The sequence below is a fragment of the Xenopus laevis genome, chromosome 3L (genome assembly GCF_017654675.1).
Source record: "Xenopus laevis strain J_2021 chromosome 3L, Xenopus_laevis_v10.1, whole genome shotgun sequence".
Taxonomy (NCBI): domain Eukaryota; kingdom Metazoa; phylum Chordata; class Amphibia; order Anura; family Pipidae; genus Xenopus; species Xenopus laevis.
The window spans coordinates 156,501,772-156,529,654 of NC_054375.1; the positions used below are offsets into that span (position 1 = coordinate 156,501,772).

At 46.1% G+C, this 27,883-nt stretch overlaps 2 protein-coding genes and 1 long non-coding RNA gene across 3 annotated transcripts; 1 reads left to right on the forward strand and 2 right to left on the reverse strand.

Moving 5' to 3' along the window:
* The first annotated feature begins 709 nt into the window (after positions 1–709).
* LOC108711786 lies at positions 710–6,882 on the forward strand. Its single transcript, XR_001934943.2, has 3 exons — positions 710–877; positions 3,424–3,500; positions 4,735–6,882. It is a non-coding gene; the product is annotated as an uncharacterized LOC108711786 (long non-coding RNA).
* Positions 6,883–11,316: 4,434 nt separating this feature from the next.
* Positions 11,317–18,702, reverse strand: psmb6.L (proteasome subunit beta 6 L homeolog). Its single transcript, NM_001087748.1, has 7 exons — positions 18,660–18,702; positions 18,026–18,224; positions 14,386–14,453; positions 13,077–13,208; positions 12,847–12,976; positions 11,617–11,761; positions 11,317–11,524 (listed from the first exon to the last, which is right to left on the reverse strand). The coding sequence occupies exons 2-7, from the start codon at positions 18,122–18,124 to the stop codon at positions 11,397–11,399; spliced, it is 702 nt and encodes a 233-aa protein (NP_001081217.1). The 5' UTR covers positions 18,125–18,224; positions 18,660–18,702; the 3' UTR covers positions 11,317–11,396.
* Positions 18,703–20,024: 1,322 nt separating this feature from the next.
* Positions 20,025–26,463, reverse strand: LOC108711787 (dnaJ homolog subfamily C member 18). Its single transcript, XM_018253837.2, has 2 exons — positions 25,215–26,463; positions 20,025–22,391 (listed from the first exon to the last, which is right to left on the reverse strand). The coding sequence occupies exons 1-2, from the start codon at positions 25,674–25,676 to the stop codon at positions 21,405–21,407; spliced, it is 1,449 nt and encodes a 482-aa protein (XP_018109326.1). The 5' UTR covers positions 25,677–26,463; the 3' UTR covers positions 20,025–21,404.
* Positions 26,464–27,883: the final 1,420 nt, after the last annotated feature.

Below are 27,883 nucleotides of genomic sequence, written 5' to 3' on the forward strand. Positions count from 1 at the left end.
TTGGGATCACTGGCCTTCCTATATATTTATCTTTATTCCCTATTAATAACATTGGGATCACTGACCTTCCTATATATTTATCTTTATTCCCTATTAATAACATTGGGATCACTGACCTTCCTATATATTTATCTTTATTCCCTATTAATAACATTGGGATCACTGGCCTTCCTATATATTTATCTTTATTCCCTATTAATAACATTGGGATCACTGACCTTCCTATATATTTATCTTTATTCCCTATTAATAACATTGGGATCACTGACCTTCCTATATATTTATCTTTATTCCCTATTAATAACATTGGGATCACTGACCTTCCTATATATTTATCTTTATTCCCTATTAATAACATTAGGATCACTGACCTTCCTATATATTTATCTTTATTCCCTATTAATAACATTGGTATTAAGCATCATTTTTACAGGCCGGGCAGGTAAAATACCGGCCAATGGCAACACTAGTCAGGGCATGATTGGCTGCTGTGCTACCTGTGCTCTGAGGTGTTAGTGTGGGGTGCAATGTCCCAGAGGCCCAGAGTCTTTTCTTGGCAGAGATTCGCCCAGAGAGTCTGTAGAAAACACACACAGTGATATCTGGAGCTTTAACTCCCCGCCCCTGTGTATATACAACTCCCAGCAGGTTGGCAGGGGCGTCCGTGTGTCCCGGCCCATAAAGAGCCCATTGTATCAGGAGGAAGAGTCAGAGTGAGCAGTGCAGGAGTTAAAGGGGCAGTGCCCTGTTGTTGCTGCAGAGCAGATAAGTGAGCAGTGATTATATGTGGGACACACAGTGGGAGGGGTGCCATGTGACTCACACACACTCACACACTGTCACACTCAACAAACACTCACCAGGCAAAGAGCTAAAGGTAAGTGTGTGTGTCTATTTATTAACTTGCCCGCAAGGTGCCCGGCGCTTTACAGCTGTACTTAATCCACGCACATGAGATTTACTAACATGGGAAGAGAGAGGTCCTGGATCCCAAGAGCTTGCAATCTACACAAGGCCAGAACTGTAGTTCAGCAGCAGTTGCAGAGTTGCCTGTTGATAACTCCGTGTGTACACTAGCTGCACTTTGTTGTGGCTACATACAACGTATGGTCTGGGTCACACGGGCCACTAATTGTGTGGGGGCTAAAGCTGAATCTATTTGTACAGATTTAATGTTGATAGCCACCATTGAAATTTAAAGGGGAACTTAACCCAATGAAAACAGTATGTGTTTGGCTGTTTAAATTCTCTGCACTGCTGTTTCTGACTCCTGAAACAATGCTGCTGAAGTCAGCTGATTAACAGACTGACTCCTGCTTTGTTTTGTCATGGAATTGTCCCCATACAAAGTGAATGGGGTTCAGCTGCAGGTACCCCCACTCTCAGTGCAAGAACCCCATCTTCCTTGTTGCACAGATTCCTACCCAGTAACCTGAGCTGGCGGGGTCGCTGGGGCTGCACAGCTTGAGATCCGGTAGAACTGGTTTGTTTCTGTAGGGTCCTGAGGGATTTCTGTCACTGCGGCAGGCATTCAGATTCCAGAAGCTTCAGTAGAATGGAGAGAAGTCTCAGAAAGGGTTAAACTTGCAAACTCCTTACAGTTATATTTTTAATATTAATTTGCATTCTATTGTGTTATTTATCCAAAAATGCTGCCAGGGGATGCCATGTGTGGGGCTGTACCCTCCTGTGGGGATCATATGCAGCAAAAGGAGTGTACGAGGGGTTAATAGAACAGTATGCATAAGGTTGTGTATTAATAAATGAACATTATTTATATTGGCCACTAGGTGTCAGTGTTCTACACATTCTGTAATGGAGAATTAGCAGCCCCCCAACCCAGCTCTGTGCAAATTAAAATTTTGGGGAATAGGGAACTAACCCTTTCATCTGGAATTAGGAAATTCTGGCTAAGAGAGGGCAGGGGTTAATTAACTCTTACTAAGAAGGTACCTATGGCTTCTCCTATGCAAAGGCTTAACACACGCAGAGAGGGAAAGGGTTAATGAGCACTGTTTTGGGGCAAGGTAAGTGTAGGCACTCTGTGGGACATAAGGGTTACAGGGTACTGTAGACACTCGGAGAAGAAAGTAAAGGGTTACAGGGTACTGTGTGTCAGGAAGAAGGGGTTAATTGGCACTGTGTTAGGAAGGGTTAATAGATACATTGAGGAGAAGGACAGGGTTATAGTGGAATGTACATGGGGAGGAAAGAATTAATAGTAAGGAAAGGGTTAATAGACACTGAGAAGGAAGGGCTGTGTGGGGGAGGAAGGTGTTAATAGGCAGAAAAAGAAAGGAAAGAGTTAATAGACACCGAGCAGAAAAAGGGTTACAGGGTAGTGTGTGTGTGTGAGGAGAAAGCAGTAAATAGGTCAGAAAGCAAAGGGTTAATAGACACTGAGGCAAAGGAAAGGGTTAATGGAATTGAGTTTCCTTTGAGCTGAATGGGGTTGGGATGGGGCAGCAGGTCGTATATTCATTACAGGCTCCACTGTGACCCTAAAGTGGGTCAGTGACCCCATGGGGCCCCGGGGCCATTCAGCCATTGAGTGCAGGAGAAAGAGAACTCCAGAGGAATGTGCAGCTCTAATCCGGAACATTCCCAGGGTGGGCCCTGCTGTGCGGCTCAGTGACATGCGCCTGTGCAGTTGGTCACGTTTATACTTGCCACATAATCCTGCACAGAGACACAACTGCAACTCCCAGCATCCACATTAGCGTGGGACTCCATTGTCTCTCATGCACACAAATGTCCCCCCCCAAATAGAGTGTGTACCCCATTCTCTAACTTTCAATTCTCATCTCCGTATGAGAGGCACAACCCCCCCCCCAGTATCAATTAACTCCCACTAATGTATAGAGTGTAAGCTCTTCAGTCCGGGACAGTAACGACTCCTGATGATTCCCCTATTTATTTGCATTGCCTGTATGTGAGTCATGTCTGTTGTGTGAGTGAATAAATATATCAGTATATATATATATATATGTGTGTCTGTATATAGAGCCCGTGTTTATATACAGGGAGGGAAGGTATGAGAGAAATGCACCGATTCTGTAGCTGCAACTGCCCAGTCTTGTCTCTGCAACTGCCTGTGTGTGTGTATATAATATATATATATACAGTATATACTGAATGTCTGTCGCATCTCTCTGTCTGTCCTTCTGTATATCAGTCTGTTTGTCTACCCACCATCTATATCTGTATATCCATCTGTCTGTCTAATTTAATCTATAGTTATCTCTATCTGTGTATCTATTTAATCTATGGTTATCTATATATTCTATTATATATTTGTCTGTCTGTCTGTCCATCTAATGTACAGCTATCTAACCTCTATGTCCGTCTGTCTATCCATCTAATGTACAGCTATCTAACCTCTATGTCCGTCTGTCTTTCTCAAGTCTCTGGTTATTTTGTCAGGATGGGGGTGAAGGCTCTGACGTGTTTCCCTTGGTACGGGAGAAGGAAGGAAAGAAAAAGGAAGAAGAGTGAGGAGGGTGAGTATGAGAGAGGGAATGAGTATGAGTGAGGTAAGGGGTGTATATATATATGTGTGTGAAGGAAGGAGGCTGATTAGTGTAAGATACAGAGTGTAGTACGAGTGGGTGGTGAGAACCCATCAGAGAATAACACAGGGGACTCAAGTGAGGGACAGAAAGGTGTGCAGGCAAGTACAGTGCAGGTGAGTGCAGTGAAGATAAGTACAGTGCAGGTAAATAGAATGCAGATAAGTACAGTGCAGGTGAGTACAGTGCAGGTGAGTGCAGTGCAGGCGAGTACAGTGCAGGCGAGTGCAGTGCAGGCGAGTACAGTGCAGGTGAGTGCAGTGCAGGTGAGTACAGTGCAGGTGAGTACAGTGCAGATGAGTACAGTGCAGATGAGTGCAGTGCAGGTGAGTGCAGTGCAGGTGAGTGCAGTGCAGGTGAGTGCAGTGCAGGTGAGTGCAGTGCAGGTGAGTGCAGTGCAGGTGAGTACAGTGCAGGTGAGTGCAGTGCAGGTGAGTGCAGTGCAGGTGAGTACACGAGGAAGGGTTGCGGAGTGTAGGAAAGAATATTAGTGAGTGCCAGATGCCATGTACAGTACTTTGCCCCTTCAGATAATTATTGATCCAATTCCTTATGAATTTGCTGTTTGCAGTTTCAGCCCATGTGCAAGTAGGTCAGAGTGAATAAGAATGGGTGGGGCTAATAGGGACAGCCATTGAGTATCCTGTGAGTAAGTAAAGGTGAGGAACAGTAGTTGGGCTGGATAATGAGGATTGTTGGTTGGGTATTAGCTGGAGTGAAAGGGAGAAGAGCAATGTTGGTGGGGCAGTGCAGGAAGGTGGGGAATGGAGACATGACTGGGCATGTAGAGAAGTGCTCAAATGTTGAGCGAATGTTGAGGCAATGGTTGCCACCTGGCTGCTATTTCACTGGTCCAGTTGGTCCAAACTTGATACCCAGATTATTCATTGGAGAAAGAAGATCCCAGGAGAGCTGATATTTTTCACCAGAAAACAACCCTAATGGTGGTAGGAAACGCGATGATAGACTTGGGTTTGAGGTGGAGGAGAAAAGCAATGAAGGATTGAAGGTGTGTGGAGTGACTCAAGGGGAAGCACCAGTGCTCAGAGCTTACTAAAGACTGTGGGTAGCATGGAGGTGGGGAGGAGGGTCATTTGAGGGCAGGATGTTACAGCTGTTGTCTACACGGCACCCACTTAACTTCTATCTTTTCCTTCCAAACCAGAACCTCCTTCACCTACCTCACCTTCCTCCCCCTCATCTTCTGGCCACAAGCCAAGCCTCCGCTCCACTCCCTCTGTGAACAGTGATACAGATGCACAGCAGAGCCGGGCCTACTTCAGCGGGAAGGCCAGGGTGTCCTTCCGCCACCAGATGGATTCGACCATGTCGGCTAATGACTCAACCTTCTGAGTCGCACATTTCCATAGGAATGAACCAAACTCGCCCTGAATGTCATTAAAGGGGGATTCCTGCTTCCTGAGCCAATCAACCATAGGACCTTCTGAGACACCTTCTCAAGCACCTTCTCAAGTGAAGACCTAACCTTCTAGTTACTGAGTTCCACAATCGGAGCCTCTGTAATAAACACTCCTTCTTCTGCGTCTCAAGACTTTAGTATTACATTACGAAATGAGAGCGCCCCCACTCTATACACACCGATAATGGTTACAAACTCTTTCACTGGGAGCCTCAAGAACAAATACTCTCTGATCCTCTCAGCTTTCTGAACCAAGCTTACAGATGGACCTACCTATTCCCACGTTCTTGATCCAGTTGAAACTGTCCATAACCGAATTTGATACTTGCACAGCCATTGCAACTTCCTATTCAATAAGGGACAGTGAGGCTCTGGATAAGAATGTGGACTTTAATTTACATTTTGACTCCAAATTCTAAATGGTTGTAGCAAGGGTAACCTCCTGTGCCTTAACGAGGGGCAGAAAAGTACCCTCCCCAGCAAAGCCATTCTGATTTTCAGCTGCTATACCCACATTTTGAACCTCTATCGAATCAGACTCAACAAGAACATGTTCTCAGCCACCACCTTCTTACCCTCAAACCTGTATAACTTTTCAACATTCTAACCCTCACAGCTTGATAACTCCAAATTCTAACCCCCAAAACGAATGAATGTTCTAAACCTACTCCATGTTCTAGACCACAAGCCTTAACAGCTAACCCCCGAAAGTATTCCATGTTCTAACCCCAAATACTTGATAACCACATTTCAGACCAGAAACCTTGATAAGCACACATTCCAACCCTAAACTTATTTCATTTTTTAAACCCCAATACTTGATAGCTATTTCATATTCTAACCTCAATACTTTGATAACTCCACATTCTAGATGCCAAGCCTTGAAACTACATATTCTAACCCCCAAAACTATCCCATGTTCTAACAACCAAGCCTTGACAACATACTAACCTCAAAGCCATATAACTCTACATTCTAACCTCCATAACTACTCCACGTTCTAAGCCCCGAAGCCTAACTCAATATTCTAACCTCCAAGTAACTCCACATTACATTTTGACCTCCAAGATCTGGTAACTCAACGTGCTAACCCCCAAACCCTTGTTAACTCTACATTCTGATCGACCAAGCCTTGATCAGGTCACATTTTGACCTCAAGCCTTTCTCAACCAATCCACTTCCAAGGCATCAGATATAATTAAATTCTTCACTCAAGCTGTGCTAATGGCTTGACATTCCGATGCTAAGATTTGTGTAGCAACATCTGGTCCCTTATATTTATTAACAAACAAATCCACATTCTCGTGTGCACACAAAGGGAGGGGAAACAGATTTGGGTGCTCAGACCTGCATAACAACTCCACACTGTGTTCCTTGCCAACATACAGTCTTGACGTGCAATGTCAAACATTCATTAGCAGCTACGCCTTCCGATACCCATTGACAGCTCCACCCTCAAATTCATGATAATTTCACATTCTGAGCCAATTTGACCAGGGACAATAACTTCTCTGCCTTTCCAATTCTCAGAAATAAAGTCACCTTCTGTGCCTTGTTAATGAGGCATATCAACAGCTCCACCTTCTGATTGCTGAGAATAACTATACCTAACATGAACAGCTCCACCTTCTGATACTCAACAGAACCTCATTTATGGACATAAAACCCCTTCTCTGTGGACTACCAAAAGCAAACGTTCTTCATGAACTCATTAGTGGAACAGACGGCATGGGTTGGGTCTGTAGACTGTATCTATAAGCAGTGCTGTTACTTTGCTGTTCCTGGGATTTGGTGAGGAACCCCTTGTCTATAAGAAGAGAAGCTACCGTGACTTCCAGTTCCAACCCTTATTAAATGTAAAGACAATAAATATAGGTAGAATTTTTTTATTAATGAGCTGCTTGTGGTGTAATGTATTCACATGAGATTTCTCTCTTTATTGAGACCTAAATTGCCTGATCCAGTATAATCTTCCTCAGATATTATCCATGTATGATAAACCATTGCACAGGCCAAGCTAGGGGGTCTACCTAACAGTGTCCATCAGGGTCCCATCCAGTGTTGGCCTCAGGGTCCCCCCACGCTGTCCCCTGGGCCCTCCAGCCACAAACTATTCTGTGCCGCCGATACCTCCTGCACCCCCATTCGCATGCATGTGCACTGTCGAGTTTCTCCGGCAGATGAGGCAGTGCAGGAGCGAAAGATCCTGGGCCCACCAGGTTTTTTCCCGGTGTCCCGCCGGCCCAGCCTGTCCCTGGTCCCATTACCGGAGCTTCATAACAGGGGTCAATATTAGCACTATTGCTCTCTGGAAAATCAATCTATATAGGTTTAGTGTATGGAATCTCTGGCTGGGGTGGTACTGGTCAGCATCCTAAGACACACAAAGTTGAGATTCTTGGTTTGAGTCGGGGAGGGACATACTGGGAGGTTGGCAGGGTTTCAGTAGATAATGGGTGGGGTTTCATCATAATAAACAGTGGCTGGGGTGAATCAGGGGTGTGATCATATGAGCCGGGCCCCAATCTCAAACCAGTCATTTTCTCTGGACTGTTCAACTGCCTCCTTCTGTCATATTGCCTCATTCCTAGGTTTCTCAGCTTCTTGCTCAAAAAATCCAATATTCACATGCACCAACGCATTCAGTGACATCAACAGAGTGATGGGCGCATTATATGCAATATACAATCCATGGCTTCAATCAGGTCTCTGCGCAGTGACATCACATCTAGTTTGTTAAAGTTGATGGTTCTGCATTCTAGTTGTCGGTGGGGGGCCCTGGTGATCACAGGGGGGGCCAGGTGGGGTGACTCGGGAGGAGGACATGCTTTAGTAGTTTGGGGCTCCATGGTTACTTATGGCACCCCTTCTAAACCTGCATTTCTGGCATCCACTAAAGTGGGCGTACACAAAGATCGGTTGAATGGAGTAACTGGGGCTCACTCCAGAGATGGGGGTTTGGCATTTATGATATATAATTGGCTATTTTCTAGATTAGAGAAAAGGACACATGGAACAGCTGCCTTTGTAGAAAGGTTAAGACCTCAGGGCCAAAGGTCCTTGGGTTTGTCAGTGTCTCAGGCTACAAAAAGAACACTCAGCTGTCATCCTCTCTGAATAGCATTTTTAGTGCTAATGTGTCAGGGTCGGACTGGGGCGTTGGGGGTCACCAGGAAGGCAACTTCAATGGCCCTCTATGCATTGAGTCCAACCACACGAGGATGATGATTGGATGTCATGGGATCAGCCCCATGGCAGAAGAAGTTGTTAAATGGTAACAAGATGCTGTGTTGCTCCATGTGCCCCACATATGAGCTATTGTTTCATACCCTGTATTGTGATACTCTGTACTCATTTATAATTCTAATAGAGCAGTCTGGTTACTATAGGAGACCTGAATGGTTCAAGTCAAACACAGGGGGAACTTCAGGGTCAGGCTCAATATGATTAAGTATTTATTCAAATCCAAGAGAAATTTAAGCTGGTTAGAATGTCCACCAAACGAGCGAATCTTTTCTCTGATATGTCCACCAAAAGGAGGGTGATATTGGGCTAAAGCAATTATTCAACCCTACGGGTGAGACAATTGGATTACAATGGTGGACATACCAGCCGACAGGAGGAGGACCACATGTAGTAGTTGATACGGTCATGACGGTCCTGCCCGATCAAGATCTGATTTTTGGCCAGATATTGTTCTGGGAGGCCCCATACACTGCCAGATAAACTACTGAAATGGTCTAAATGACCGAATTATCTTAAATCTGCCCATGAATGGCCACCTTTACACATTGTGGGAATGGTAAATCCCTGGAGGACTAGAGGAGAATACATTTGACACAGCAAGGAAGAAGTGCACAACGACAAAGGGAGTGAATTGGGGGTAGGACTGGTGGCAGGTGGGGACATGTAGAAGGTGGAGGCCCAGGTTTCCCTCCAGGTTCTCCAGAGACTATAGGAGCAGATGTTTTTCCAATTATTTCCCAAAACTCTGTTGAATTTGTTTATTCCCAGAGAGACGTTGGCATTGAGAGTGCCAGCTAAGGACAAACTTGGGCAATTTAATAAAAGGCAATAGTGTTACCCACAATCTGAACCCAACTGCCCTTACATAACCCAATAGAAACCTACAGAGACAATATCACCCTAACTGCCATCTATAGTGAGCTGGCAATGAACTGGCACTTTCCTCCTGCAATGGCCCAGCAATGTGTCTGTAGCATAGGGGAAAACTGTCACCTTAACATTCCCTACGTTATGCATCGCTAATGTATACAGAATAAATACCAGCCCAGGAATGATCCTACAGATAAGGCACATCCCACCTCACAGCTGCTGCCCTTAATGGGATGGTTCACCTTCAAATTAATTCTAATTAACTTTAAGTATGTTATAGGATGGCTAAGCAACTTTTCAATTCGTCTTCATTATTTATTTTTATTAGGTTTTGAATGATTTGCCTTCTTCTTCTGACTCTTTCCAGCTTTCAAACAGGGGGTCACTGACCCCATCTAAAAACAAATGCTGTGTAAGGCTACAAATATATTGTTATTGTTACTTTTTACTCCTCATCTTTCTATTCAGACCTCTCCTATTCATACACCAGTCGCTTATTCAAATCAATGCATGGTTGCTAGGGGAATTTGGACCCTAGCAACCAGAGTGCTGTAATTTCAAACAGGAGAGCTGCCGAATAAAAAACTAAATAACTCATAAAACACAACTAATAAGAAGTTACAACCAATTGTAAATTGTCTCAGAATATCCCTCTCTACATCCTACTAACAGTTAATTTAAAGGGGAACAACCCCGTCCCCAGTATGCAGAATGTACATGTATTTGTCTGTTTCTGTTTATAGAAGAGGGAGCTGCCACAGAGTCTCTATCAGATTAACCAGTGAACTCTCAGCCACTGACTTCAATGTAACAGAACAACATTTGCCCCAGAGAGTTAGGAGAAAGCATGTGATTGGTTGCCCCTGTTTCTGCATACGGGAATTGCTATAACTGCCAGCTGGGACTTGAACGCACTGAAGTGGGAGTGCATGCTGGGAGTAGAACCCCAGGCTATCCCAATATATAATATACACCGTCATATCAAACTGACAAATCAGCATTTCATTCAATAAACTTTTTATAGAAGACTAAAAATAAAATGGTCAGTTTGACTTACACCCTGTGCCAGGCCATGAGATATAAATCAGTAACCATAGAAACCTGGCAATGAATTTGTAATCTATTTGCAGATATCACTCATCTTGCCAGACACCCAGTGGCCACATATAGAATTGCAGTGTAACTGAGGAATAAGGTAAATACAATAACTGACATCTAGTGGTCTTGTTTAGTATTGCAGCAACATATTCTATAGCATTAATTATACCCCTGTATAACTCAGCCTGCAGCCTTGTGTCTTTATATGGTCACAGAACAACCCCTCAGTGACTTCTAATATCCTTATCATTTACAGTAGGGGGTACATTATCCCTTATAATACATGAGTGATACTCAGAGTTCCCTGTATAACTCAGCCTGCAGCCTTGTGCCTTTATATGGTCAGTGACTTCTAATATCCTTATCATTTACAGTAGGGGGTACATTATCCCTTATAATACGAGTGATACTCAGCGTTCCCTGTATAACTCAGCCTGCAGCCTTGTGCCTTTATATGGTCACAGAACAACCCCTCAGTGACTTCTAATATCCTTATCATTTACAGTAGGGGGTACATTATCCCTTATAATACATGAGTGATACTCAGAGTTCCCTGTATAACTCAGCCTGCAGCCTTGTGCCTTTATATGGTCACAGAACAACCCCTCAGTGACTTCTAATATCCTTATCATTTACAGTAGGGGGTACATTATCCCTTATAATACATGAGTGATACTCAGAGTTCCCTGTATAACTCAGCCTGCAGCCTTGTGCCTTTATATGGTCACAGAACAACCCCTCAGTGACTTCTAATATCCTTATCATTTACAGTAGGGGGTACATTATCCCTTATAATACACGAGTGATACTCAGAGTTCCCTGTATAACTCAGCCTGCAGCCTTGTGCCTTTATATGGTCACAGAACAACCCCTCAGTGACTTCTAATATCCTTATCATTTACAGTAGGGGGTACATTATCCCTTATAATACATGAGTGATACTCAGAGTTCCCTGTATAACTCAGCCTGCAGCCTTGTGCCTTTATATGGTCACAGAACAACCCCTCAGTGACTTCTAATATCCTTATCATTTACAGTAGGGGGTACATTATCCTTATAACACATGAATGTCGAGTAAACCTGCACAGAGCGATGGAGTAATGAGGCAGTGGGTGGGCACCAGCCTTTATTCATTAACACACGACTGAATAACAAAAGAGCAGACGGGGCAAAAAGACAGGAATTTGGAACCTTCAGGATGAGGGGAAACGGGGCAACTGGTTGCCAAGGATCACCTGTCGCTCGACTCCTTCCTCTGTGATGGCGGCAAGTCGGATAACTCCCCCGCTGGAGCCGTCTCTTTCCATGGCGAGAGCGAGCGCTGCAGAGAAAGGATAACAAAGGTTTACAGTTCGGAATGAAGAGACTCGACGATGAGCTTGCAGCTGGTCATGTGACTCTGAGCTGGCTTACCATTGGCTGTGAATTTCAGACACTCCTCTTTAGTCATTCCCGGGCGGTACGTGGAATCTACAAATCCATAAATATAGGAACTGCCGGAGCCTCCGATGGAGAACTGCTGGTGCACCAACATCCCCCCCATGGGCACCGTATAGACCTGCAGGGGTGACACATTTTTATACAGTGAATAAAGTACCCCCTATTGTAAAATATAAGGATATAATACACAAAAGCCATGAATATCCTGTAAATTATATCCTTATAAACAGTGAGTTCTGATGTCATTTCTGTCACATGACTCACTGAAACTTGTGTATTATAATAAATAAAGTACCCCCAGTTGCAAAATATGAGGATATTAGAAGTTACCTTGGAGTTCCATGACCTGTATAAAAACACTCGGCCTTCGGCCTCGTACTTTTATATGGTCATGAAACTCCTCTGTAACTTATAATATCCTTATATTTTACAACTGGGGGTACTGTATTCACTATATCATAAGTCCCCAAGGAGTTCCATTTTATACAGGTCATGATTACTTCCAAAATCCTCATATTTTCTGACAAGGGGGACTTTATTTATTATAATACAAATGTTTAAGTGAGTCATGTGACAGAAATGCCATTTATAACTGATGACATCACTACTCACCGTTTAAGGATATAAATTTACAAGATATTCATGGCTCTTGTGTACTATTAAGTGAATAAAGTAGCCCCGATTGTAAAATATAAGGATATTATTAGTCAACAAGGAGTTTCATGACCATATAAAAGTACGAGGCTGAAGGCTGAGTGTTTTTAAACAGGTCACATCACTAGTAACCGGTTATAGCGGATGACATCACTAGTCACTGTTTATAAGGCTATAAATGTACAAGATATTGGTGGCTTGTGTGTATGATTTAGTGAATAAAGTATCCCCTCTTGTAAAATATAAGGATATTATAAGTTTCATGACCATATAAAAGTACGAGGCCGAAGGCCGAGTGTTATTATACAGGTCATGGAACTCCGAGGTAACTTCTAATATCCTCATATTTTGCAACTGGGGGTACTTTATTTATTATAATACACAAATTTCAGTGAGTCATGTGACAGAAATGACTTCAGAACTCACCGTTTATAACTGATGACCTCACAACTCACCGTTTATAAGGATATAATTTACAGGATATTCATGGCTTGTGTGTATTATATGGATATATATATAAATAAATAAGTGTATGGAGGTGCCACATACCTGCCCACCCTTCCTCTTGTCCCAGCCGGCCACTATGATCCCGGCCATCAGATCCTCCCGGTAGCGGTAACACATCTCCTTGAAGAGGTTGGCCGCCGTGTGGACCAGGGGGGGTCCGTCCAGTTCGATGCTGGAGAAGCACAAAGGCATTATGGGGGGCACAACAGCTCCTCTAATAATCCCACTGTCTGGGGCAGTCCATTTCTATCCAGCCGGGGGGGGTGACTTACCTGTGGAAGCCCAGTTGGTAGGTGACGGCATCAGCGATGGCCTGAGTGTCAGCGGCAGAACCAGAGCGACAGCAGAAGATTCGATCATGTACTGGAGTCAGTTTGTCTGTCACTCGATTAGCAATATATGCCCTGCGGGGGGCGAGAGAGAGAGCACTTATACCCTCAGCCTATTCCTCATTAGAATAATCCCCAATGTAATCACCCCCAGTCCCCCCTTATAACACCACCTCATACTTGGGACCCTGGGCACTCGTGTTTAGGTCACACAGCAGTAATGGGGGCACATTCATCAAGGGTCCAATTGAAAATTTGAATTCGAAACTAGAATTTTTTTATGGCGAAAACAGTCAAATTCAACTAGAGTTATTCAAATTCCATTAGAGTTTTTTTTTTTTTAGAAAACAAATTGATGTTCAAGATTTATCATACTCCGGCCCTTTAAGAACTCAAACAACTATTCCCACCGAAAACCTGATAAATGGCTTAAGTGAATGGGAGACGTCCAGGGATCAGTTTAAAGTTGTTTGCAGCCTTCCTTCCTTTGGAGAAAAAACTCGAATTGAGTTTTTAAAGGACCAGTAACAAAACTGTTTTTTTTTTAAAAAAAATTGTTTGTACATTACGGAAAACAAAACAAAAAACCAAGACGCATTTAACATTAATTAATCTGGTAACTAGTGTCTAAATTCCCCTAGCAACCATGCATTAATGTGAATAAGAGACAGGAATATAAATAGGAGAGGCCTGAATAGAAAGAGGAGTAATAAAAAGTAGCAATAACAATATATTTGTAGCCTTACAGAGATTTGTTTTTTAGATGGGGTCAGCGACCCACATTTGATCACTGGAAAGAGTAAGGAGATAAAGACAAATAATTCAAAAACTATAAAAAATAAGTAATGAAGAGCAATTGTAAAGTTGATTAGAATTAGCAAGGGATGCACCGAATCCAGGATTCAGTTCGGGATTTGGCCAGGATTCAGCCTTTTTCAGCAGGATTCGGATTAGGCCGCATCCTTCTGCCCCACCAGAACCGAACCCGAATCCTAATTTGCATATGCAAATTAGGGGCGGGAAGGGAAATCGTGTGACTTTTTGTTAGAAAACAAGGAAGTAAAAAATGTTTTCCCCTTCCCATCCCTAATTTGCATATGCAAATTAGGGTTCGGTTTCGGGTCGGTATTCGGCCGAATCATGAAGGAATCCAAAATAGTGGATCTGGTGCATCCCTAGAATTAGCCATTCTATAACATACAGTTAAGGTAAAGGTGTACCTCCCCTTTAATACATAAACCCTCCCACATACCCAGTTGTAGTCCTGGAGTCAGCGCCAATGACAACGCCGCCATCAAACTCCACCGCCATAATAGTCGTCTGTAATAGAGAGAAATATCCGACTGTTACGTCTTCTATCTATTCCCCCCCCATGTACTGCAGCGATCAGTCTGTCTGTTTATAGGGTGCAGCCCCCCCCATCTCACACGGTCAGCAATTAATGTCCCGGGCGAGTTTCCATAGTTGGGGGGCAGTTGGGGGTGAGAAGGGGGGGGAGAGAGAGGAAGAGGGGGGACAGTTGGGGGTGAGAGAGGAGGAGGGGGCAGTTGGGGGTGAGAGAGGAGGAGGGGGACAGTTGGGGGTGAGACAGAGGAGGGGGGGACAGTTGGGGGTGAGAGAGAGGAGGAGGGGGGACAGTTGGGGGTGAGAGAGAGGAGGAGGGGGGACAGTTTGGGGGTGAGAGAGAGGAGGAGGGGGGACAGTTGGGGGTGAGAGAGAGGAGGAGGGGGGACAGTTGGGGGTGAGAGAGGAAGAGGGGGCAGTTGGGGGTGAGAGAGGAAGAGGGGGGACAGTTGGGGGTGAGAGAGGAGAGGGGGGACAGTTGGGGGTGAGAGAGGAAGAGGGGGGACAGTTGGGGGTGAGAGAGGAAGGGGGGGCAGTTGGGGGTGAGAGAGGAAGAGGGGAGACAGTTGGGGATGAGAGAGGAAGAGGGGGGGCAGTTGGGGGCGAGAGAGGAAGAGGGGGGACAGTTGGGGGTGAGAGAAGAGGAGGGGGGACAGTTGGGGGTGAGAGAGCGAGGAGGGGGGACAGTTGGGGGTGAGAGAGGAGGAGGGGGGACAGTTGGGGGTGAGAGAGGAAGAGGGGGGGGACAGTTGGGGATGAGAGAGGAAGAGGGGGGACAGTTGGGGGGTGAGAGAGGAAGGGGGGGCAGTTGGGGGTGAGAGAGGAAGAGGGGAGACAGTTGGGGATGAGAGAGGAAGAGGGGGGGCAGTTGGGGGCGAGAGAGGAAGAGGGGGGACAGTTGGGGTGAGAGAGGAGGAGGGGGGACAGTTGGGGGTGAGAGAGGAGGAGGGGAGACAGTTGGGGGTGAGAGAGGAAGAGGGGGGGGACAGTTGGGGATGAGAGAGGAAGAGGGGGAGGACAGTTGGGGATGAGAGGGGGAGGACAGTTGGGGGATGAGAGAGGAAGAGGGGAGGAGTTGGGGATGAGAGAGGGGGGGACAGTTGGGGGTGAGAGAGAAGAGGGGGAGGCAGTTGGGGGTGAGAGAAGAGGGGGAGCAGTTGGGGGTGAGAGAAGAGGGGGAGCAGTTGGGGGTGAGAGAAGAGGGGGAGCAGTTGGGGGGTGAGAGAAGAGGGGGAGCAGTTGGGGGTGAGAGAAGAGGGGGAGCAGTTGGGGGTGAGAGAAGAGGGGGAGCAGTTGGGGGTGAGAGAAGAGGGGGAGCAGTTGGGGGTGAGAGAGGAAGAGGGGGGCAGTTGGGGGTGAGAGAGGAAGAGGGGGGACAGTTGGGGGTGAGAGAGGAGGGGGGCAGGAGGAGAGGGGAGGACAGTTGGGGATGAGAGAGGAAGAGGGGGAGGACAGTTGGGGATGAGAGAGGGGGGGGCAGTTGGGGGTGGGAGAGGGGGGGGGGGGACAGTTGGGGGTGAGAGAGAGGGGGGGGGACAGTTGGGGGTGAGAGAGGGGGGGACAGTTGGGGGGTGAGAGGGGGGGGGGGCAGTTGGGGTGAGAGAGGGGGGGGACAGTTGGGGTGAGAGAGGAAGAGGGGGGATAGATGAGGGGAGACAGAGGAGGGGGTACAGTTGGGGTGAGACAGAGGAGGGGGACAATTGGGGGTGAGAGAGGGAAGAGGGGGCAGTTGGGGGTGAGAAAGGAAGAGGGGGACAGTTGGGGGTGAGAGAGGAAGGGGGGACAGTTGGGCGGTGAGAGAGGAAGAGGGGGGGGCAGTTGGGGGTGAGAGAGGAAGAGGGGGGACAGTTGGCGGGTGAGAGAGGAAGGCGCGGGGGGGGCAGTTGGGGGTGAGAGAGGAAGAGGGGGGCCAGTTGGGGGATGAGGAGAGGAAGAGGGGTGGACAGTTGGGGATGAGAGAGGAAGAGGGGGACAGTTGGGGATAGAGAGGGGGGACAGTTGGGGCATGAGAGAGGAAGAGGCGGACAGTTGGAGGTGAGAGAGGAGGGGGGCAGGGGGGTGAGAAGAGAAGAGGGGGGACAGTTTGAGACAGGGTGACAGTGGGTGAGAGAGAGGAGGAGGGGGACAGTTGGGGTGAGAGAGGAGAGTGGCGACATTGGGGGGTGAGAGAGGAGGAGGGGAACAAGTTGGGGTGAGAGAGAGGAGGAGGGCACAGTTGGGGGTGAGACAAAGGAGGGGGGCAGTTGGGGGTGGGTGAGACAGAGGAGGGGGGACAGTTGGGGGTGAGACAGAGAGGAGGGGCAGTTGGGGGTGGAGACAGAGGAGGAGGGGGACAGTTGGGGGTGAGACAGAGGAGGAGGGGGACAGTTGGGGTGAGACAGAGAGGGGCACAGTTGGGGGTGAGAGAGAGGAAGAGGGCAGTGGGGGTAGAGAGGAAGAGGGGGAAAGTTGGGGATGAGAGAGAGGAAGAGGGGGAGGACAGTTGGGATGAGAGGGGAGAGGGGGACAGTTGGGATGAGAGGAAGAGGGGAGGACAGTTGGGGATGAGAGAGGGGGACAGTTGGGATGAGAGGAGGGGGACAGTTGGGGATGAGAGAGGGGGGGACAGTTGGGGGGTGAGAGAAGAGGGGGAGCAGTTGGGGGTGAGAGAAGAGGGGGAGCAGTTGGGGGTGAGAGAAGAGGGGGAGCAGTTGGGGGTGAGAGAAGAGGGGGAGCAGTTGGGCGTGAGAGAAGAGGGGAGCAGTTGGGGGTGAGAGAAGAGGGGAGCAGTTGGGGGTGAGAGAGGAAGAGGGGGCAGTTGGGGGTGAGAGAGGAAGAGGGGGGACAGTTGGGGGTGAGAGAGGAGGGGGGCAGTTGGGGTGAGAGAGAGAGGAAGAGGGGGAGGACAGTGGGGATGAGAGAGGGGGGGGCAGTTGGGGGTGGGAGAGGGGGGGACAGTTGGGGGTGAGAGAGAGGGGGGGACAGTTGGGGTGAGAGAGGAAGAGGGGGGATAGTTGAGGGGGAGACAGAGGAGGGGGTACAGTTGGGGGTGAGAGAGGAGGAGGGGGGACAGTTGGGGGTGAGACAAAGGGGGGGACAGTTGGGGTGAGACAGAGGAGGGGGGACAATTGGGGGTGAGAGAGGAGGAGGGGGGACAGTTGGGGTGAGAGGAGAGGGGGGACAGTTGGGGGTGAAACAGAGGAGGGGAGGGACAGTTGGGTGTGAGACAAATGAGGGGGGGGCAGTTGGGGTGAGAGAGGAAGAGGGGGGAAGTTGGGGGTGAGAGAGGAGGGGGACAGTTGGGTGAAACAGAGGAGGGGGGCAGTTGGGGGTGAGACAGAGGAGGGGTAGTTGGGGGTGAGAGAGGAGGAGGGGGATAGTTAAAGGGAGTCAGAGGGGGGCAGTTGGGGTAAGACAAAGGAGGGGGGCAGTTGGGGGTGAGAGAGAGGGGGGGGAGGAGGAGACTCAGTAGACATTGGGGGTGAATATAAGGAATTCCCAGAATGCAGTGCTGGTGTCTCATAAAGTCTCAGGAAACAATCTGGATCCCACCAATAACAATAACTCACCCCGGTGCTGACTTCCCGCCCCATCCAGTCAGTGTCTCCGGGAGGAGCTGAGCTTTGGGGACCGGCAGCCGCCGCTTGTAGCAATTTCATTGCAGCCATGATTCAGGAATATGCAAATACCGCGAGATTTCCCTCTGTACAAGTCGCCTGCCAACTACGTCATACTTCCGTCCCAGCGCGGAGGAGAGCGGGAAATTAGCTTGGTGGGTGTACAAAAATGGCGGATTATTCCTATTCCATACAAACCAGCGTGGGTGTCTCAACATGGCGGACTTTTCCGCTTCCTCACAAACCAGGGTGAGTGTTCCAAGATGGCGGATTGCCTTGTGTTGTCATTACACAAAGGGGGCAGCGCAGGCTCTTACAGCCCGAAGTGATTGATGGATGTGTCCGTATGATTATAAGTCATTGAGCTGTGTTACATTATAGCAGCCTTTGTTCTGCAACTCCCATAACCTTTTAAATTTTAAGCAGCTCAATGATTTTGTATTAACTTGGGGCTTCAACAGAATCAGGAACAGCAGACCTTCCCCCACATGATCCCAACCTGTCAGATATTCACTAGCCTGAAACAAAGCATCTACATCTTTCTCCTAACAATAATATCACTTTCTCACAAATCTCCCTCCCAGACCAGTTCTGTTACTCAGCAGTCACCACCAGTCACACCAGTAGGGTTACCACCATTTCTAGAAAAAAATACCGGCCTTCCTATATTTTTATGATTTTTCCCTATACTTAACATTGCAATCATGCAACGTTTTTACTGGCCAGGCCGGTAAAGTAACCCCGGGAGCTTCTTCTGGTCCCATAACTTGTGTTTATTGGAGAATGCGCCCCTGTATATTTGTACTGCTGCACTCTGCTAATAGTCTGGGACAACTACAATCACCACAGTTATACAAACTATACTTTATGCCAACAATAGCTTCTCAGAGGATGCTGGGAAGTGTAGTTCTGCTTATTATACCCAAACTTATCCTTAGAAAAGTCGCAGAGAAATCACTGCACCGTCTCTGTAAGTGACCCCCATTTTCTGTAAAAAAAAAAATGTGTGTGTGTGTGTATATATATAGTGAATAAAGTACCCCCTGTTGTAAAATAAATAGTGAATAAAGTACCCCCTCTTGTAAAATATGAGGATATTATAAGGTACCGAGGAGTTTCATGTCATGGAACTCCGAGGTAACTTATAATATCCTCATATTTTACAACTGGGGGTACTTTATTTATTATAATACACAAATTTTAGTGAGTCATGTGACAGAAATTACATCACTACTCACCGTTTATAACTTATGACATCACTACTCACTGTTTATAAGGATATAATTTACAAAATATTCACAGCTTTTGTGTATTATAAAGATATTACTGAGAACTTACATGACCATAAAAATATCCTGATATCCTCACATTTTTTAACAGTGGCTACTTTGTTTCATATATTGCACATGTTTCAGTGAGTCTTGTGACTGAAATGACATCACTAAGCACCAATTAGACGGGTGACATCACTAAGCAGCGTTTATAAGGATATAATACACAAAAGCCATGAATATTTTGTAAATGATATCCTTATAAATGGTGAGTTCTGATGTCATCAGTTATAAACGGTGAGTTCTGATGTCATTTCTGTCACATGACTCTCTGCAATGTGTATATTATAATAAATAAAGTACCCCCTCTTGTAAAATATAAGGATATTAAAAAACACCTCGGAGTTCCATGACCTGTATAAAAACACTCGGCTCATGGTCATGAAACTCCTCGGTAACTTATAATATCCTTATATTTTACAAGAGGGGGTACTTTATTAACTATATAATTTGCAGGATATTCATGGCTCTTGTGTATTATATATATATATTTACCACCTTCCTTTCCCACTGGAGTTCCCATTTGTTCACTTTGCTGGGACGCCAGTTTAGTTCCCGAGTGTTCCATTCAGCTAACGGCATTGGATCTCACGGATCATGTGACATAACAAAGGGACCAGTTTGGTGAATAAATGATGGTTTATTAGCAATAAACATAGAAAAACTGCATTTTTGTAACACATCTTTCACCCCAAAATACACAGAATAAATAAGGAAGCTGATACCTTATAGCAAAATAATTGAGCCCTGCCCTAAGGAAATGACTCCTCATCACTAGACAGGAAGATGGAATCTGGCCTTCATGTCCCAAAGGAAGAGCACAGTGCAAAGGAAAATATCTGCCCCTTGTTTAGTCATTATAAATAAATATATATCAAGGTGTATTATGGGACTGGGGTGTATAAGAGGTTCACAGTCAAATTGGTTGTCCTATCTGGGGGTGCAAATTTTTTGACAATTTTTGATACTTGGCTGGGGAGTCCCTTGTCACCATCTTTTATTTCCAAATAGTCTTTGCTCAGACTTGGGCTGGGAGCATTTGCAATAGAGAAATGGGTTCTGGGCCTCTCTTATACCCAGGAACATCTGGGACCTGAAAAAGATGGCAGCGCTCTGATTCCGAGCCAAATACTGGGGACCAGTGCTTTTTTTCTGTAAAAGAGGCTCCCCAGCCCCAAGCAACCTCATAGTGATTTTAACTTATGCTGTCCATTAAAGGAGAAGGAAAGGCTAAAACTAAGTAAGCTTTATCAGAAAGGTCTATATAAATACACCAGTAACCCCTCAAAGTAATTCTGCTCTGAGTCCTCTGTCAAAAGAAACAGCACATTTCTTTCCTTCTATTGTGTACTCATGGGCTTCTGTATCAGACTTCCTGTTTTCAGCTTAAACCTCCAGGGCTAGGGCTTGAGCATGCTCAGTTTGTTCCTCTCTCCACCCCTCCTCCCATCCCTGCTGTAATCTGAGCTCAGAGCTGTAAGTGAGCAGGGAGAGACTCAGGCAGGAAGTGATGACACACCAAGCTAATATGGCAGCTGCTATCCTAAACAAACAGAGCTTATAGAGCTGTTTACTCAGGTATGGTAAAGCATTCTGCAGAATAAATATAGCATTCTAGCTTGCACTATTGTGGCTAATATGTTGGCAATAAACTGTCTTGGAGCTTTCCTTCTCCTTTAAGAAAAAGGATGCACTTCGTAGGGAACCAGTATTTCAGACTTTGAATCACATTTTAATGGAAAGGGTTTGGCACTCTACAGGAAGAACATTGTGATCCCCTTGGAAAGGGAGGTTTGGCCACAAGTCAGTGGCAGGCTCCATATAAAGGACCCACTGGATGTCGGAAGGGTTTGCATTTACTAAAATGTTACGGGCAGCTACTAATCTTGTAAAATCCATGTAAGGTTTATTTTTTCTATTGTCCAAATGTCTCCGTGCAAATAGGACCTAGCAACCATGTTCTCCAAATACTCCCTACACCCCTCAGAGTCTGAAGGGCATCAACCTGGTTTTCTCTGTTTCATGAGATTTAATAGCTTCTGGCAGTTCTCCAGCTTGAGGCTTTCAGCCTTCTCTCTTAGTCTCTCATCTCTGTAGAGTCTGGCCAGATTGGTCAAGTCTGACTTCTGCTGCTTCTCCTTCCAGCATTCGGCCTGCGCGTGCTCCACGTAATCTTTTTCCACTGTCCTTTCAAGCTCCTCGAGGGCTTTGCCTTGGTAACGACTTCCAAAATCCTGCCGGACAAAGTAGATGATAGCCAGGGTCTGTGTCTCTCGTGAGACAGTCAGGCCTGAGGAAGGCCTGGGGTGCAAGCTGTAGGCTGGGGTGGTAGCAGTCAGCTGAGCCACAACAGAGATCACCACCAAGAGAAGAACTGGCAGGACTTGGATGAATGCAGAATATGCATTCTTTTGTCTTGCGCCATTGGAGTTGTCTTCTTCCTGCCTCCTAGTCCATCTTGCTTCCTGTCGTGCTAATTCTTCCCGCCACCTTGACCTTCTGTTGTCTTGTTCTTTTGCATCCCGCCACTTCGGTCTTCCCTTTCCTCCGTCATTTTTCCTTTCCTCATTTACTTTAGATTGCTTCCCATCTTGTTTAGCATTTTTGCTCCATCTTCCCTTTCCACTTTCAGGCTTCTTTTCCCTTTCCCACCATTTTGGCGTATGTCCTCCACCTTGCCTCTCCTCGCTCCATTTCCTTTCTCTCCCATGATCTTGTCTCGTGTCCTCTCCATGCCGCCATTGCTGTCGGCCACCTTCCTCTTCCTCCCACCTCTGTCCTCTGTCTCCTTGCCGTCTGTTTGTAGACCTCGGCTGCTGATATTGCTGGCTGCAGGTGTACCCTGGGAAATGGCCCTTGAAGAACAGATCAAAGAGATCCTCTGTGGTGAGGTCTGGCTGTGAAACTACTCGAGCCCTGGCTTGGGCATCATCGTAATTTTTCCTCTGCGCTGGGTCACCCAGGACAGAAAAGGCTTTCCCAATGGCCTGGAGGATAAATAGAAAAAATATTGATTATCCCAAATAGATTGACACAAGTGCAACTCTATCTTCAGATATCTGCTATGAGCTTACCAGTTAAAACCCTCTAAAACTTAGATATATCCTGTTAAGAACCTTCCCTGGCATGGAAGACCCTATGCCATGTGAGCAACCCATTGCCGTAGCTGGCAGGACTTTAAGAAGCAACGAGCAGTGCACGTCGTGTACCTTCCATACCTTTAGCTGCCAGAAGTCACACGGAGAGGAACAGCTGTGCCACTGCAGAGACAGCCTGACCTTTGTGGGAACTGCAGAGAGTCAATTTCCAAAATAATACAAGGTCAGCGTATTTCTACTTACTCAGGTGCCATGTGGGATCATCCTCTGTTCCCTGATACCCCCGGTCTATGGATGATCAGCAGCACTTAGCTCAGATAATTTACTTGCTGAGGGGCTGCAGAATTGCTGCCTCTGCCTTTTGAATTAAAGAGGCAGCAAAGAGTTGCAGTGAATGCCTGAGCCTTCAGCGTGTCTGTGGGGGCCAGAGAGCAAAACTGGTATTAATCAGACCAACCAAACTGTAGCATGTTGTGCAACTTGGCAGGCCACGTGGATGGCCCAGTATCAATGTACTAATCACCCAGGACAAGAGAAGAGAGAGGGACATGTGATTTCCAAAACTTCCATGTCTTCCAGTGCCCCATCACATGACATGAGGGGTATGATGAAAAGTTCAAACAACACAGCTGTCATACACAACTGTCAGTGGAAAATTCCCCCCCATCACACCCATGCGTCATACAGAAGATGCCTAGACATCTGAATATTGGAAATGTATAACCATGTCAGCCACATCTGGGCACGCATAGTCACCATTATGATGATTGTTAAGGGTCATTTACTAGACCTTAGACACAAGAGCATTAAGCAAAATCTTGGATCAGTAGGAACCTACTATAGAAATCAATTTAATTCCAGACTGAAGAGCTGGGGAACATCAATAGTATAAAAAGATCCACTCAAGTGGAGTGAATGTCTGAAAGGTCACAAATATTTTATATGTTTTAAATGTTTATTTGCAAGTCTCTCACCCTAACATTTTCCCCTAGCTGCATACAACACACACTTGCTGGCAGTCACTGACAGATTCCTCCCTACTCAAATTGGCTGATTCCAGCAATTTGCAATACACACAGCAAAGTTGTGCTGTTTGCAGCAGAGAGAAAGTTAGGTTGAGGAAGCACACTCGTAAACCATTGGGGAAAATATTAAAGGGCATGTAAAGGCAAAAAAACAAAATCCAATTTTTACTTTCTTTAATGAAAAAGAAACCTATCTCCAATATACTTCAATTAAAAAAATGTGTACAGTTTTTATAAGAAACCTGACTGTATGCAGTGAAATTCTCCCTTCATTTACTGCTGTGGATAGGAATTGTCAGATGGTCCCTAACTTCTCTTCAGGGAAACAATCATACTTATGTACAGCAGGGGGAGCCCCGCCTTACTTCCCAGCCATGCAGAACTCAAGCAGCTTTGTTTGTTTCCCTGTAGAGCAGTCGGCGACTGTGTAGAGATTTGTATTTATTTTATTTTTGCCTTTACATCCCCTTTACTGTTTCCAACTCCAGCTGCAGGGACAAAGATCATGGAGCCAGATTTAAACAGATAAACTGGGATTGTATTTGGAGGATTATTTTGCTGCAGCCACTGGTTCTGCAAAGTTGGAGAAAGTTTGTATTAAACAATACAAAAACTATAAAATCCACATTAGATTACATGAAAACACAGGAGCCAGTGCAGTCTGTATATTCTGATTATTAATCAGTCTTGCTGTATCGGCTTCTGGCAGATATTATTTGACTTGTGCTGTTTTGATCATTTATGACAATCCCTAAGCAGCCCAGACTACACTGAGCATGTGCACAGTCTTGGTCTTGCAAAGATGTATAGTAAAATTATAAGATGGTCACCCCCTGTGGCTAACTTTAAAAGCATAAATCATTTGTTTGATTAGGCTTGTGGTGCAGTAAGTTCATGTTTATGTTTAGTATACAAAATACAGCATTTCTAGCCTTATTCTATTTTAGACTTTACTTCCCCTTTAAACCTTTTTGAGAAAATAAATAATTCAGTGTCCACTACGGTTTGGGGGGACATTTGTATCAGTGACAGTTTCCCTTTAAAATGAGAGAATACCAGAGAAATCCTGAGAATAATTCCAGATTGGCTGAATGTACCACCACCTACGTCATAGTATTTAATGTACAAGTTCTAGTTCTTTCTCCTGCCTGCCATAGGGTTCCCATTCACAATTTTGGGTGCCTTATGAGGGTCTGGGTCCTATATTCAACCTCCACACTGAGCTAGGAGCAGTGCCAGGTTTGCATAATGTAGAGCCATGTAGCCATAGGTGGAATCTTACATGTGCTATCTGTAATGGGGTGTGGCCATGGTGGGGTGTGGCCATGGTGGATCAGGAGAGTGGCCATGCATGGCACTGTTTTCGTTGAAGCCTAATTCTACTTGTTTGCAGGGCTTACTGCTCGGGTGATCAGTGAACTAACATTTGGAGCCACTGAGAGTCAGGGCTCTGCTATTGTACTAGAATAGGGCCCCATGATTACTGATAGTGGCCCTATGTGCCATGCAACTCTGGACTGTGGGGAGGAAAAGGAGGCTAAATGTAAAAGAGAACACAACCATGGACTGTGTAACGGAAGCTATGGGGGTGATTATGATATTATATAGGACTAAATGGATATAATGAGTACCTGACTAATGTGAAATTCACTCAAATACTCCCCAATGCACATACCCTGTTACTCACCTTGAAGGCCTCAGTGGCCCCCGGGGAGCTGTTTTTGTCAGGGTGGTACTTCAGGGCCAGTTTGAGGTAAGCCTTCCTCAGGGTCTCCTCATTGGCATCCTTGCTGACACCTAGTAGAGAGTAGTAATCATCTTCCTCCTCCATTCTAGAATTCAGCCTTTCTTCTTCCTCTGCTTCTGCTTCTTCTTCTTCCTCCTCCCATGTTGGCTCATCACTGGTGCCAAAGCCATAGTGACGGTTGTCCCAGTAATCCCTTTGTTCAAAATGGGGGTATCTTGGTTCAGAATGGCCGTTTTGGGTCTTAAACCAAGTCTCACGGATGCCACTGATCAGCCGGGCAGCGGTTCGGGTGGGGTAGATGCTCTGAGCCTGGGTGAGATAGTTAAGAGCTTCTCTACTCTTCCCAAACAGGAGACACTCTCGTGCAATCTGGATGAGCTTTTCTGCCCGGTGTCGGTCCATCCTTGACCCCGTGGAACAGGTGGGTTGATCTGTGCTTGATATACGTTAAAAGTTTGAAGGTTTTGGACTAAAGGGGAGTCTGTAGTGTTGAATCCCATGTACGAAGGTCTACGAACTCCAGTCTTGGTGGGATCTAATTGAGATGCAGCTGATGTTGAGGTGGATGGATGAGTTGGGTGTGAATTTAGAGACTACCTACCAAGCTCAGATGGTGGATAGAACAGATTATTTCCCATAGTAATAGGAATCTGCCGACAAACCAAATGTCCCACTTATACTCAGTAAATGTAGGGAAAATGGGTCGAAGTTGTGAGCCTCAGCCCAATTTCCAGCAGTGCAATTTTCCGACCAGAATCCTGAGGAGTATTCATAACACAAAACGCCTTCTTACTGTATAATCTCATGGCCACATTGCTAAATCCAGTAGTCAGCAGTTGTATCTTCCGAGCCGGATGCATCAGTAGCCTCTAGCCAAGATCCAGCAAAGCCCAGAATGAATGCAGATTTCAGTAGTCGTGCCGGGCAGTACAATGGAGCTGTTAATCCCCGGTGTTTCTCCGCTGTTATGGGCTAGCATGGAAATCTGTATCCCAGTAGCCTTTTCTCTTACTGTCACAGCCCCAGGGACTCAGCCTTCCTCTTCATTGTATCGAATGTCACTTCTCTCCTTACGTCGCCCAGCCCCCACCAGCCATAAAAAGCCAGCTCAGGGAATGCCTGACCCTGCAGGAGACAGACAGCAGCAGATTTCCTGGCACTTCCTCCCAGAACTGTGGCATACTGGGAAATGTAGTCCAAGCAACAGAGACCAGATGGAAATGACCAGTTCAATTGGTGCCACCTCCCCCCCCCACCGCTCTCAAACAAAGACACCCCCCCTCCGCACGGTTCATTCCCCATTCAGGAATGAATTAAAGGGGAAGTCAATGAAACACTCTTCATCTGTATGAATTAAAGGACTACAGGGGTAGATTGAGCTGCATGCCTATAATTCCCAGCAATGATCCTGGGAAATATAGTCGACGTCTGCATCTGTGAGCATCTAAAAAGGGGAAGCTCAACTCAAAAATAAGTATTTTATTATGTAGATGTACATGTCAGTTGAGGTTACAAAAGACACCTGCCTTCCCAGATTAAAGGGCACCTACCACACACAGCATTGGTGCTTACATGCAAATTCCCTCATACTCATCTACTTTTTCTCGTCCTGGTTTATCCTGATAGCAGCTACATGTGGGCTCCTGTACGTGTGCGGTTACACTGGGGATGGTGGTAGGTGAAGATTACAACCTACATCATAGTCAGTCTAATTTATGTTGCTCTGCCTAAAGCAGATAGGCTGTAGGGAAATAAGAGTTGATATTCCTAGTGAGATTTGGAGCCTGTAGGTGGGCTATCATGCCATTGTTTGAGGAGTGTCAAGTTGCATCTCTTGGTGAGTACAAAAGGGAAGATAGACAATATACTTTCTGTTGGATCGCTATTATGAAGGTTGGTGGATTTATGTCTAGAAGTTGGGGTAGGCAGGGCTGGATTTAGGGGAAGGTAAGAGAGACACATGCTTTGGGTGCCATGGCTGGTGGGTGCACAGTTGGAGCAGAAGAGTGACTGATTGAATCTATTGTGGTATTGTTTGCCTCCCTAAGCTCCAGGTCCTGAGCAGAGCACCCAGCTCTATTCACAGATATGTTTCAACCTTCAACCTTGCTTTAATTTAGTTTAAATATTTGTTTAGGCCCACCTGTCAGCTCATAACATTCACCCTACTATGTCCTGAATAGCAGAGGGTTATTTACCCGAAATCTTACCCAGACAGTTCATTCATTGCATGTAGCATCTCAATTTGGGAACCTCGAATGCACCAGCTTTTATACTTTTAGAAGTGAAGCACCTGTGGTCCAAACTTTGGTTATGCCCACACTTTTTGCTGTAACTTAGTTACAGATATATGAAAACACTATTCTGACAATCACCCTAATGTTCATCTGAGACTGAGAAGACTCTTTAAAGGCCGTCATACATGTGCTGACTGAGTTGGCAGTCTCTCCGACAATGTTTGGGAACCACCAACAGGCCGGCCCAACTCATATCAGACTGAAAATTGGCAGGTTTCAAAATCCTCACAAAGACACATTGTTGCAGTCCTCTTTAGACAGGTCTCTGTTGGGCCCAGATCTGCTCATTTGGTCACCTACACCTCCATAAGA

Bases quoted from the DNA above. Each gene is read 5' to 3' on its own strand.
- LOC108711787 (XM_018253837.2), bottom strand. From the start codon at position 25,676: ATGGACCGACACCGGGCAGAAAAGCTCATCCAGATTGCACGAGAGTGT. The intron at 22,392-25,214 runs GTGAGTAACAGG...TTTATCCTCCAG, and splicing joins GGGCCACTGAGGCCTTCAAG to GCCATTGGGAAAGCCTTTTC.
- psmb6.L (NM_001087748.1), bottom strand. From the start codon at position 18,124: ATGGCTGCAATGAAATTGCTACAAGCGGCGGCTGCCGGTCCCCAAAGC. The intron at 14,454-18,025 runs GTGAGTTATTGT...TCTCTATTACAG, and splicing joins GGCGGGAAGTCAGCACCGGG to ACGACTATTATGGCGGTGGA. The intron at 11,762-12,846 runs GTATGTGGCACC...TCACCCCTGCAG, and splicing joins ACAAGAGGAAGGGTGGGCAG to GTCTATACGGTGCCCATGGG.